Consider the following 12,564-nt stretch of genomic DNA (forward strand, 5'->3'; position numbering starts at 1 on the left):
AAGAACCTATGCAATGGATACCTGATAGATAACCCAATATAGTGATACATCAGCCTAGGTGTTTGTATGACCTATTAGGGTGACCTCTTTTCACTAAGACAAGCTCGCTTGATTTATGGTTACTTGTAATCACCACCAAAGGACATATACTCTGAAGAATACAGACCAAGAATATCATATAGGAAAAATTGTAAGAAAGAATTGAACAATTAAATTAATTATAATCAAGAAGCCTCCATCCTTTTGTAATGATTACATCAAGTGTACTCCATTAACAGTCAGAAACCAACATATGCCAAACTCCAATGAACATTTGCCTACAACCCATATCATCATTATTATATCAATCTCTTGCATCAATTCTTATACTAGAGCAAACTATTCCTTTCAGACAGATGCACTACACAATATTCAAACCTTTAATAAAATAAAATAAAAAATTCACCTTTTCTCATCCCTAAATAATTCAATTAGGGTCTACTTCCTCATACAAACAATAATCAAACAATTTCATGGCTGATACTCTCAAACAAAAGGATTCTATCCCCATTGTTCTACATGGAAAAATAGGAACATAACAAAACCAGTCAACATATAAAAAAATTAATAGCAAAAATTATTTGTTAGTCATGTCGAACAGTTTGGTGATCAATGTCAACTCGAACCATCAAGCCCTATTAGACTCAAAATGTCAGAAATCTATTATACAATAATGTTGGAAAATAATCAACCATAATACAATCAATTAACAATTAGGGAGAAAAAAACAGAAAATAACTCTAAAAATAGAACTAGAAAAAGTCAAATAGTTTTTATTTAACTCGAAAGATTTCTAATAATAAAGAATGCAAGTGATATCACAATTAACAACTCACCGTGCCATTACAATCTTCACCGTACACTTCCCCATGTATAAGAACCTACTCAGTGAAACAAAAAACAACGTGTAATTAATTCTCAAGCAAAATATGTTGCACACAAAAAAAGAAATATTGCTAGAAAAATGGTCTCATCTGCTCATCTACTCCTTTTCAGTGAAACAATATGAAACAACAAATCACTAATAATGAAAAATTAATAAATGTAAACAGAAGAGCTTCACAATTTTACTAGATCCTAATAGTAAAATGATATATATGAATCAAAATAGCTTGCATTTAACCTGATTAGATGTATATCAAATATGATTTTATGGAGTTTTAAAATGCTAAATATGACACCTGCCCATCTATGTAGAGAAAACTCCAAGAATTAATTCATTATCAACAAGAAAATGGTACCTAATCCAATCCATTTACCAATGACAAGGTGTTCCCATGGGATTTCTAGTTTAGCCACATCACCAAGCATTGAATCAAGCCTGCTTGACCTCACTTCCGAAGGAGAGGAAGAGAATTCTAGGTTCTTCAATGTCGTGTCTGTCCCCATAAAACTATCACCCAAATGCTTCTTTTGATCATGTTTTTCAATGTCCCTTAGTTGTTCATTCATTTCAACAGAGCTTTGCAAAGCCATCTGGTCTTCATTTCTGTTTTTTCTTTCTGATAGTTGATTCAGATTTTTAGTGTAATTATAGATAAGGAAACTCACTTCTCATTTGATGGTTAATTATGCAACACCTCTAGTGCCATCCATTCAGGCTAAAACAGAATAGGACAAAGATTTAGAGTTAAATGTGAAAAGTTCAACAAACCAAAAACAATAATTTCATAAATGTAATAGAGCGAAAGACTAGATCTCACTGTTCCAGCTGTTGACTTTGACGATAACTTGCCTAATATTTTGACGAGTATTCATAGGAGAGGGATATCCTCAGAATTTAGAAGGGCTTCTTAGCTCTAGCTGAGAGCATATCCTATGAATCAACACAACTAATCAATCCCAATCTAGAAGGCAACATTGTGATAACACTAACAGAAAACCACAAAGACAAACATGCATATATACATAAATATCAAACAAACTTGGTTTTAGAATGAGAACAAGGATATGGATATCCTATGAGTGTAATTATTCAAGCTTATGCAGATAGCAACACATTTAAATACATATTTGGAACAAAGGACTTGTTTTGATTGGGCCCAAGAGGTATGAAAATGATTGAAAAATTGGAAAAAAAAACTAACTTCAGCTATAGGTCTTACTGACATCTAATGAGATTAGAAAGATGCACACATATTTGAAGAAAAAAAAACCCATTCATGAAAACATACAGGTCAGCACATAATAAACACTTAAAAAACTAAATGAGTCATGTTCATAGACTGAGCTAGTGATGCAATAATTGTTGGCCTGAACAAAATATTTTCTTCAAGTATGGGATATATAAACCTTCTTACTGCAAAATCCATTCAAAAGTTCAAATGCATTAGTAGCCAACTTACAGATAATGTCTTCCAAAACAAGTTAATATCTGTTCAAATTCCAGGACTTCAATGCATCCCAGACATTGGGATGCCAAAGCAATCGAACTCCACATCTCATTCTGCCACTCTAATGGAAAGCTAGAATCCGTCTACCATTTCCACAAAAACACTAGTTTCCCTTACTATAATTTCAACAAAAACCGACTAAGTCCACATACTGTGGGCTGGGAACATCACCCGTAATCAATCTAAGATGACACAATAAAAGCAAAACAAGTTTTAAAAGCATTAGCATCTTTTCTTGATATTAAAAGCAAAACAAGTTTTAAAACCTTTCCATGTATTCGAGGTTAGCAAGAATAAAATAACGTCACAGTCCAATTGATATCAACCAATAGATTTGGTAATTTCAGATCACAATGGACAATTGTTAGTATGCTAGTGTGCAAACAGTTCATGCCCTTGGCCTGTGGACAGGACGGAGAAGATCAGTTCACACAAGACTTCCAATAAAGAAATTATGAAAAAAATTGAACATACCACATCAAGGGCCATTTTGATTCTTCATTTATGCTAAATCTGACTATTTGGACAGCGAAGAATTCTATACAAACTTCCTCTGAAAGATCAAGTTGCATGTGAGTCAAGTGATGAAGCTTTACTGAAATCAGAAAATATAGTGTTAGCTGAATTTGAAATTCTCAAAGTAAAATCAACAAACAATAGGTTCTTTTTTAGCTAATAACTCTCAAAACTCCATAAACACCTATATATCCTTAAAACATTGCATTAAACTTTGTACCCTTCAAATCCTCCATTATTGGCTCCCCCAACCTTAAGTCGACAAGCTCATGCACACCAGATGGCTTACCTAATGTTCAATTCTTGTTATATAACACAAATAGGCAAAAGCCCACCCCTAGTATATGCTTTGAATGCCATGAAACCTAATAAGATATGGCTGATTATATTGATAGGTTTAGAGAGTTACATACCTAAAACCTTAGGCTCAAGCTATGTTGTTCAGTTAGAAAAAGGTGAAAGGAAAATACACTGGTAACCTAACCAAATATAGATGCAAACCCATACAATTCCTCTAAAACCCCAAAGTCCAACAATTTATGGATAAACACGAGAAAAGGAGGGGCTTGGTCCATGGGCACAAAACCAATGACAGGATGAAGCTCAATTACCTTCAAACAATAGATGTTGAATACAACTCCGCTTCAAGTTCATTGCTAGATTCTGCCATGAAATCTAAAATGTGGATGTGGGAATGTTCTGTTAGAGCTTTCAAGGAGATGGCACAACCCCTTCTTTCAAATTATCAGCACACTTGTGAGATAAGGACCATCTTGGACAAAGTTTATACAAAGCCAAGAGACAATCCACCAAAAGCTTTGCAATCAAGTAGTAGGCACACAAACAATGTTAGAGCATATTAAATCTAAGTTCATGCCAATGACTACATTGAAACCAATTTAAGATATTGATAACTTTTTTGAAGTAAAAATATGCAAATTGATTTCTTTCATATTAATCTCTGGTTCAATTTAAAGGAAAAGGGGATTTTCTTTTTACCTTGGAAGAAAGTTGGGAGGGTGAGTCACAACACCCATAAATAGAACAACATTTGGATGCTGCAACCTAAACATTATATTCACCTAATGACACATAAAAATTAAAGTTCCTTCATCAAAACATAAAGTGGCAATATAAAATCATGTAATGATTACGCTAGAAAAACATGTAACTTCTCTCCAAAATTCATCCAAAGCATCTCCATCAAAATCCTGGTCGAGGAATTTCTTCAAAGACACTTCCTATCATTCATATACAATACAGATAAATTATAACATCCTTTTTACCAAAAAGGTGCTCCAATTTAAAAAGAAAACAAGATAACAACACTACAGATATATTAAATAGCATAATGAAGCAAAGATCCTTCACATAAAAATTAGCAAGATCACCTAGAACATCTTTTAAATACAAAAATTGCCCAAACATTTCATACAGCAGCTATGCAACGAATAAAATGAATGGAAATACAGTATTCTGTAGCTAGTTGTTTGTATGACCTATTAAGGTGACCTCTTCTCACTAAGACAAGCTCGCTTGTTTTATGGCATCACTTGTGATCACCGCCAAAGGACATATACTATAAAGAATACATACCATGAACAACATATAGGGAAAAAAGCTAAGCAAGAATTGAACTATTAAAATAATCATAATCAAGAAGCCTCCATCCTTTTGTAATGATTACATCAAGTGTACTCCACTACTAGTCAGAAACCAACATATACCAAACTCCAATGAACATTCACCCACAACCCATATTATCACTAGTATCAATCTCTTGCATCAATTTTTATACTCAAGCAAAATATTCCTTTCAGATAGATGCACTACATAAGATTCAAGCCTATAAAAAAAATTCTCTCCCATTTCTAAATAACTCAGTTAGGTACTCCTTCCGCTTACTAACTATAATCAAACAACTTCATGACTGATACTCTCAAACAGTAGGACTCTATCCCTATTGTCCTACATGGGAAAATAGGAACATAACAAAATCAATCAACATATAAAAAACAATAACAACAAAAATTATTTGTTGGTCATGTTGAACAGTTTGGTGATCAATACCCTCAACTCGAACCATCAAGCCCTATTATGAAATTCCTCACATTGCATACCTGCTACATGTTCGATTGCAACCATTGAGCATTTTACCAGAAGTAACTCATAATCTCGTCAGCTAAGCCTCAATATCCTACTTAAATTAGGTCAAACTATAAGAAAAAAGGTCTAACAGCCAAAACACTTCCGTCCTTAATATTATCATGATATCTCATAGCTAGTAATAGGCAATCAAAGCATCAAAGATAAGAACAATTACATATTAGACTCAAAATGTCAGAAATCTATTATACAATAAAGTTGGAAGATAGTCAACCATAAGACAAACTAATTAACTATTGGGAAAAAGAAGAAAAGCACTCTAAAAACAGAACTGGAAAAAGTCAAATAGTTTTCATTTAACTCAGAAGATTTATAATAATAAAGAATGCAAGTGATATCACAATTAAACAAGAACCTATTCAGCGAAACAAAAACATGTAACTAATTCTCAAGCAAAATATGTTGCACACTAAAAGACATATTGCTAGAAAAATGGTCTCATCTGCTCATCTGCTCCTTTTCAATAAAACAATATGAAACAACCAATCACTGATATTGGAAAATTAACAATTGTAAACATAAAGGCTTAACAATTACTTGATAGTAAAATGATATATATGAATCAAATTAGCTTGCATTTAACCTGATTAGATATATATCAAATATAATTTAATAGTGTTTTGCTTGACCTTCTGAAGGAGAGGATGATGATTCTGGGTTCTTCAATGTCATGTCTGTTCCCATAAAACTATCACCCAAGTTCTTCCTCCGATCATGTATTTCAATGTCATTTTATCATTCATTCATATCAGCAGAGCTTTGCAAAGCCATATGGTCTGCATTTCTATTTTTTTCTTTCTGATGGTTGAGTCAACTGTTTATTAGCTTGCGAAGTAGTTTGGCTAATATACATCTTACCCGGGTGCCTATCTTCCGTCTGCCTGCGTGGGTGATTAAAGCTATTGACCGGATAAGAAGGGACTTTTTATGGTCGGGGCCAGACATCGATAAACCCGGGTGCAGGTTAGTAAACTGGAAAGCACTGTGCCGGGCCAAGGAGCAAGGTGGCTGGGGGATTCTCGATCTTCATCACTTCAATCTGGCTCTGCTGGGGAAGTGGTGGTGGAAGTTAGCAAATGACGGTAATTGGGGAGGAGCTGAGGTGCTCCAGTTTAATTACGGTAGCAGTTGCGGGGATCTGTTCACTAAAAGGAGGGGAAGGATGTCGTTCTTCTGGCGTGGGGTCCTGAGTGTGTACCCGATTTTATGGTGCTGTGTCGTAAGTGAAGTTAATTCTGGTGCGGACACTTTCTTCTGGAAAGATAGATAGCTCAACGGCAGAGCACCCATGTATGTTTGGCATGATCAGTACAGAGGTTGTGGACAACAAGACGCTTCTTTCAAGGGTTTGGCACACTTGCTTGAGGGGCATCCTTTCTGTGAGGATGCAGATTTAGTTCAAATCAGAGATAGGTGGTGGAATAGTGGGAATGATGTGAAGGACATAAAAAGATGGGCGCTTAATGGAACCGGGGCTTTCTCCGTAAAGTTACTTTATAACTTCCTTATTGATCGGGGTGTGAGGTGGGAAATTGTAAAATTCTTTTGGAAAAGTAAATGCCCAAAGAAGATAAACATTTTTAACTGGTTGGTCTGGAAAAATAAGATTTTGACAATGGAAAACCTGGAATTAAGATGATGTAACAAACTCCCAACTGCAACTTGTGTCATGTGCCATGCGGATACAGAATCTGTGGATCATCTGTTCCTTCAGTGTCCTGTTGCCAGGGAAGTGTGGGGCTACTTTTGCAGGCTGCTGGGCGTTCCGGAGCCTCCGAGTTCAATGATTGGGGTGTGGCGGGAGTGGAGGGGGTCTGTGAGGCCCAACAGTAGGGTAGCAGTGGACTTAGTGGTCAAGGCGTTAGTCTGGAATATTTGAATTGCACGCAATGATAAAATTTTGCCTGCTACTTGCATTCTGTTATGCATTAATCGTATGCTTCTGTTGTGGTTCGATGCTCTTGCAGATGGAGCTAAGGCGAAATTTGAAGATACCATGGCTACCGTCAGACGAAGCCTTGAGTTCCTTGAGTCAAGGAGCTAGAGAGACAGGGGGGATAGTACGGCTGAGGAGGCACCAGATCGGAGCACGGAGTAGTCCTTTTGTTTTTCAGTTTGGGAGGATGATCCTTCATCCTCGTGGGGTGTATCTTTTGTTTCTCTTATACCACTTCTTGTGGTAAGAGAGGATTTTGTTCGCCAGGTTTTCTGGTTGGTGCTATGTACGTTGTTTTATTAATTGAAGTGGTTTATCCACCTTTTCAAAAAAAAAAATATATATACATCTTACAAACTTGATGCTCTCCGGAGGAAATGCTTGATTTGTTGAACTCAGAAGGACGACCAACATTGGAGGCATCATTTATCTTACTATCAAAAGTACCTCTGCTAGTGGCAAATGAGCTACCAGTTCCACTAGAACCATCAACAATGGCTTCCCATCTGCAGTTGATTGAAGATAAGAGGAAGCATTAAGATCATTCGCTCCTATCTCTTTTCTCAGTAAAATTCCTTCCACAAATTTATATTGCTTTTTGTTTGGAACCTCATTGCAAGCATGGCAATTTTTCCAAAAAAACAGATGTTGAGGCCCTGCAGGTAATGGGGTAATGCTTTCTTTGCACCTATGATACTCATGTTTTTTATTATCAGTAATTTTGGGTGGTCACAAAGCTTTTCTGACTCCAATTTGTTGGAAAAGGTTCAGCTTAGCAAAATGGTTTCTAAAATCATCAGCATTTTGTAAACTTGGTACTATGTTGAGTTTCTCACTAACCGAATTACTAACATCTAAAGGTTCTACAGCAATGCCTTTCTACTTTGAAGGGAACTGATTTTGCTGATCAAAAGACAAGCCCTTTGCATTTGTACTTGATTTTCATATAACTGTTTCGATCCTAATAAGCATCACCCTGATTTATTTGTGGTCCAGGAATTGAAGTATTCTACAAGTCATGAATTACCTGAACTTAAGGGTGCTTCTTTTGCACTCAGTGCATCTGTTGAAATAAGACTGCTAGGGTCCGCCACGAGATCAAGTAAGAATTCCCTTTAAAAAAAATTAAAAAAAATAATAAGGAAACAAAAGAAAAAGAAGAAGAAGAAAAAGAAGTGAGTAGTTAAAGAAGACATTAGGCATTCAGTATAAGAAAAAACCACATTTTTGTCATGAAAAGTATAATAAGTCTTCATTAACAATGACAAGAAGCATGATCCATACGAATACAACCAAAGTTCACCATACAAAGAGACCGATTTACAACAACAATTCCTCTATTCCTTACATAATTCGATTTTTTTCTCATTGAAGGAACAATGTAATGGTACCCAAAAAAGAGACCAAAAAAAGGAAAGGCAAATCATCTTGACACATTACATCTCTTCAGTCAAATAAACTTTTTGCAGAGGCAATAGTAAAAATCAACCATTATGAGAAAGAAGTAAAAACAATGAAAGCGAAATATATAGTTATACTTATGCACAATTCCTTGTTATACAACTGCATATACAAAGCAAGAAGCATTCAAGAGAAGTACTAATAGCAAGTGGTAAAAGTTATCAAATTAAAAAAAGAGGATTATTTGTAAATGACAAGATACCAGTGACTCAATAACTTCTTTTTTTTCAACAATAACTTAGTTAACCCCAAATGTTATTATACATGAACTCACTATTTTAGCAGCTATTGATCCTCTAAGAGTGACACTACTTACAAAACATAAACACACACACCTTCCAATATCTAATTTCATTATGTTAATAGCATCATTGTTAACACCAGTGTACTGACTTCCTTTAACTAACTTGCAAGGAACACCAGCATTGTCTGCAAGGACCTACATAGGTATGGTTTCATAACAAGGTAAGAAGGAAAAAGGGGTTGGGTCACATGATGTTGATTGCATAAATGGTGTGCTAGAATATAATGAACAGAACATCGTTCTAAAATAGTAAGATGCCTGACCTTTAAGAGCAAAGCGCGATGACGAGATGAACCAAATTTTATGCAACCAATAGGTAATACACTTGTTTGCAGTGATATTCGTAACTCTATACTATTCTCCAACCATCGTGCTAACATGATATTAGCATCCTTTATAGGTTCATCCATATGCCTAGCTACAAGTTCAGATATTCTTTGAACTAAAATCTCTACCTCAGCAGAGCAGTCAAGCAATATACACTGTTACTCTCTCTTACTCAACCAAGTCATGATCAATAGCATGATTGAGAACAATAGCTTCAAAACCAAGATTTCCATTTTAGAGAGCTTTAGTGATAAAATCTTTCCTTCACTTGCAGAAGTTGGAAACCCAAGTTCATCAAAAAACCCATCCAAAACTTTGTCTTAATAATCAAGAACATTATATTCCTGGAAGCGGAAGATAAAAATACACTATTTAAAAGTAATGGACTAAAGAATAAGAGATGCACATTATTATCACATTCAATGGCAAAAACAAGATAAGAAAGTGCGAGAAATCACGCATGAAAATGCAAAAGCTTATCTTGAAGGAATGAGTGCAATTTGAAAAATCATCAATAGCAAAATCATAAATGAATGTATTGATTTTCAAACAGTAAACATAAGTACAGTCACAGAATATTTGATTGAAAAAGATTTTTGAGATTGCTAAACATGTAGGCAAGCAAGACAAAAACATGAAATCCTCCGCTAATTGCAGTCTTTTATTACTCATAGTGGAAAGAGATGGGGGGTAGAAGTAATCACTACTCAGGCATCCACATTTAAACAAATTGGATGATCCTAATACTCGGTCATCAAAGAAGAACATGGATATTGTTGAGTTCCTCCATGTAAAATAGAGCCTTATCTTTAAATAAAATTTAGGGAAAAAGAAACAGACCCAGCAAAGATCAATCACATTAAAAAGTAAAGTTGGCTTATTTCTTTTTGTCACTCTACCAATGGCCAAAGACAACCCTAATTTCTCATGAAAAAAAAGTCTTAATTCCTATCCAAAACCCACAATTTCCAAATTTTATTGTTCGTAAGCATGAGAAAACCTAAATCAAATACTAAAGCAAGAGAAATTCAAGCTCCAAAATGAGAAAATCAAAAGGAACTCACCCAATACCAATGAGAAAACACATATCCTCCTCCCCAATTGGATCCATCCGCTGCTTTCCCAAACTAAGCTTCGCCGCCTGATCTTCATAGCTAGCGTCATTGGCACACTTGATCTTATTCCTCATTCCTCTCATAGCTCTCTCACCAAGCTCTCTTCCTCCATTTTCGCTCATCGCCACCCTCTCTTTGGCCCTGAAAAATTCCTCCGGCCAAGCCTAATAAGGGCTTGCATCTCTCGCTTGGGTGGGATGGCTTATTTTGAAGGTTTTGGATGAACTTATGTTTGAGGGGGTAACTTGGTAATATTATTTTATAACATCTTATTACCTTTAAACCATATACTACCTATTTTGTAATTTAACAATCTTCTTTTTACTTCATTTTGGCCCCCAAGTAAGATATGGTTTAAAACTTTGTTTTCTCTTATTTTATTGGGTAAATGACTCAAATGGCCACTAAACTGTGCGTCAATTCCTATTTAGGTCCCTGAACTAAAAAAAATTCTATTTGGGTCACTTAACTTAGTAAATCATTCCAATCAAGTCACTATCACAGACGACGTTAACGGAAGGCTGAGCTGGCTTGCCACCTCAGCATTAGCCTCAACTCGTTAGCAACACCCGCACACTGTTCATCTCTCACCATTCCCCTCTTACATCCAAACAACTCCTTCATCTCCTTCCAAACTCCTCTCTTTCTCTTCTTCTTTATCTTCTCCATCCCCTTATTCATCTCTTCAACCTTCATCTCCTCCTCTTCTTTCTCCTCTTCCTCCTCCTCCATTATCATCACCTTCTTCTTCCTCTTTTTCTCACTACCACTCAGCTCATCTCCATTAATGAGCACCTCCCTTATCCTCATATGCCCAATAAACAACACTTGAGCTACAAACCTCATTGGCAATTCAAACTCAAAAAACAAGCTCCTTCAAATTGTGAAGCAAAAACAAGAAGATCATTGAATCAATTGTGGGGTTAATACCAAAAAAGAGAGGATCAATGCATGCATCAAATTGCCTTCAAATTCTATGTGGTGCCATTGACGTGCATGCAAATAAGTCATGCATTCATGGGCTTGAGTCCATGATAGCCATGCAGTTCACTGAAGTCTCCATTGAAGATCTTTTATCCCATGACATAGAGTGCATTAAGAGAATATTTGGTTACTTCATTGCAAGCAGTGAAACTGAATCAAATTCAAAAGAAACAGAGGTTGTGATTAAGATCATAAAGAAGTATGCAAGAGAGATGACAAGAGAAGGTAGTTTTTGGGAAAGGATGAGTTTGTGGAGTTTATGGATAGAATGAGAGTGTTGTTGGATCCTTTGGGAGGTGTTATGACATAGCTTATAGAGTAATAGGTATATACTTGGATGCTCATGGGGATTTGAGTGAGAGGGAGGGAGAGGAAGTTTGCAGAGTGTTGAGTTGCAGGATAATGTCTGAAGAGGCTTATGTGTATGCTGCACAAAATGAGAGATTGCTAATGAGGTTTGTAGCTCAAGTGTTGTTTATTGGGCAGATGAGGATAAGAGAGATGGTCATTAATGTAGATGACTTGAGTAGTAGTGAGAAGGAGAGGAAGAAGAAGGTGATGATAATGGAGGAGGAAGAGGAGGAGATGAAGGTTGAAATGATGAAAACAGAGATGGAGAAGATAAAGAACAAGAGAAAAAGAGGAGTTTGAAAGGAAATGAAGAAGTTGTTTGGATGTAGGAGGGGAATGGTGAGAGATGAACAGTGTGCAAGTGTTGCTGATTAGGCAAGGCCAATGGTGAGATTGCACGCCAGCTCAGTCTTCCATTAACGCCGTCTGTGATAGTGACTTGATTGGAATGATTTACTTAGTTAAGTAACCCAAATAGAATTTTTTTTTTTTTTTAATTCAGTGACCCAAATAGAAATTGTGCAATACTTTATTGATCAACTAGGTAATTTACCCTATTTTATTTTACCTTACTTCATAAAACCTTCTTCATGTCATCTGATCTGGGCAAAGCAAGCCATCTATCCTTTGACAAAAAAAAACAGAAAAAAGAAAAGCCTATCTCCACCTATTTAATCCAATACCAAATTGAGGTCAATTAAGGAAAAAGAATTTTTTTTATTAAAAAAACCAAAAAACTATAGAGATGCAAAACAAGAACAATCCAAAAAAAAAAAATTAACCAAGAAAAAGCAAAAAAATAGTAACAACAAAAACAAAGAAACTAAATATAAATCTTGCTCTCTCAGCCATCTCGGGTTTTTCAAAACACAGTGAAAATGAGTGAATGGCATTGCCCGTCCAAGGAAGAAGCCAATGATTCCATGCCAAATGAATTAGAACAAATATAGCCGATGGTGAAGGGAAATTGGT

The 12,564-nt window shown here is 35.7% G+C and overlaps 1 protein-coding gene across 1 annotated transcript in view; it reads right to left on the minus strand.

Annotated features, from left to right (window-relative positions):
• Positions 1–1,621: 1,621 nt before the first annotated feature.
• Positions 1,622–12,564, minus strand: part of LOC120252496 (serine/threonine-protein kinase EDR1-like) — an 86,579-nt gene continuing 75,636 nt past the window's right edge. Inside the window, exons 4-5 of the mRNA XM_039260667.1 lie at positions 3,948–4,030; positions 1,622–1,640 (exon numbers count right to left, since the gene is read on the minus strand). Coding sequence (XP_039116601.1) covers positions 1,622–1,640; positions 3,948–4,030 — 102 coding nt within the window. The remainder of the gene's footprint in view (positions 1,641–3,947; positions 4,031–12,564) is intronic.

The sequence above is a fragment of the Dioscorea cayenensis genome, chromosome 21 (assembly GCF_009730915.1).
Source record: "Dioscorea cayenensis subsp. rotundata cultivar TDr96_F1 chromosome 21, TDr96_F1_v2_PseudoChromosome.rev07_lg8_w22 25.fasta, whole genome shotgun sequence".
In the NCBI taxonomy this organism is placed as follows: Eukaryota; Viridiplantae; Streptophyta; class Magnoliopsida; order Dioscoreales; family Dioscoreaceae; genus Dioscorea; species Dioscorea cayenensis.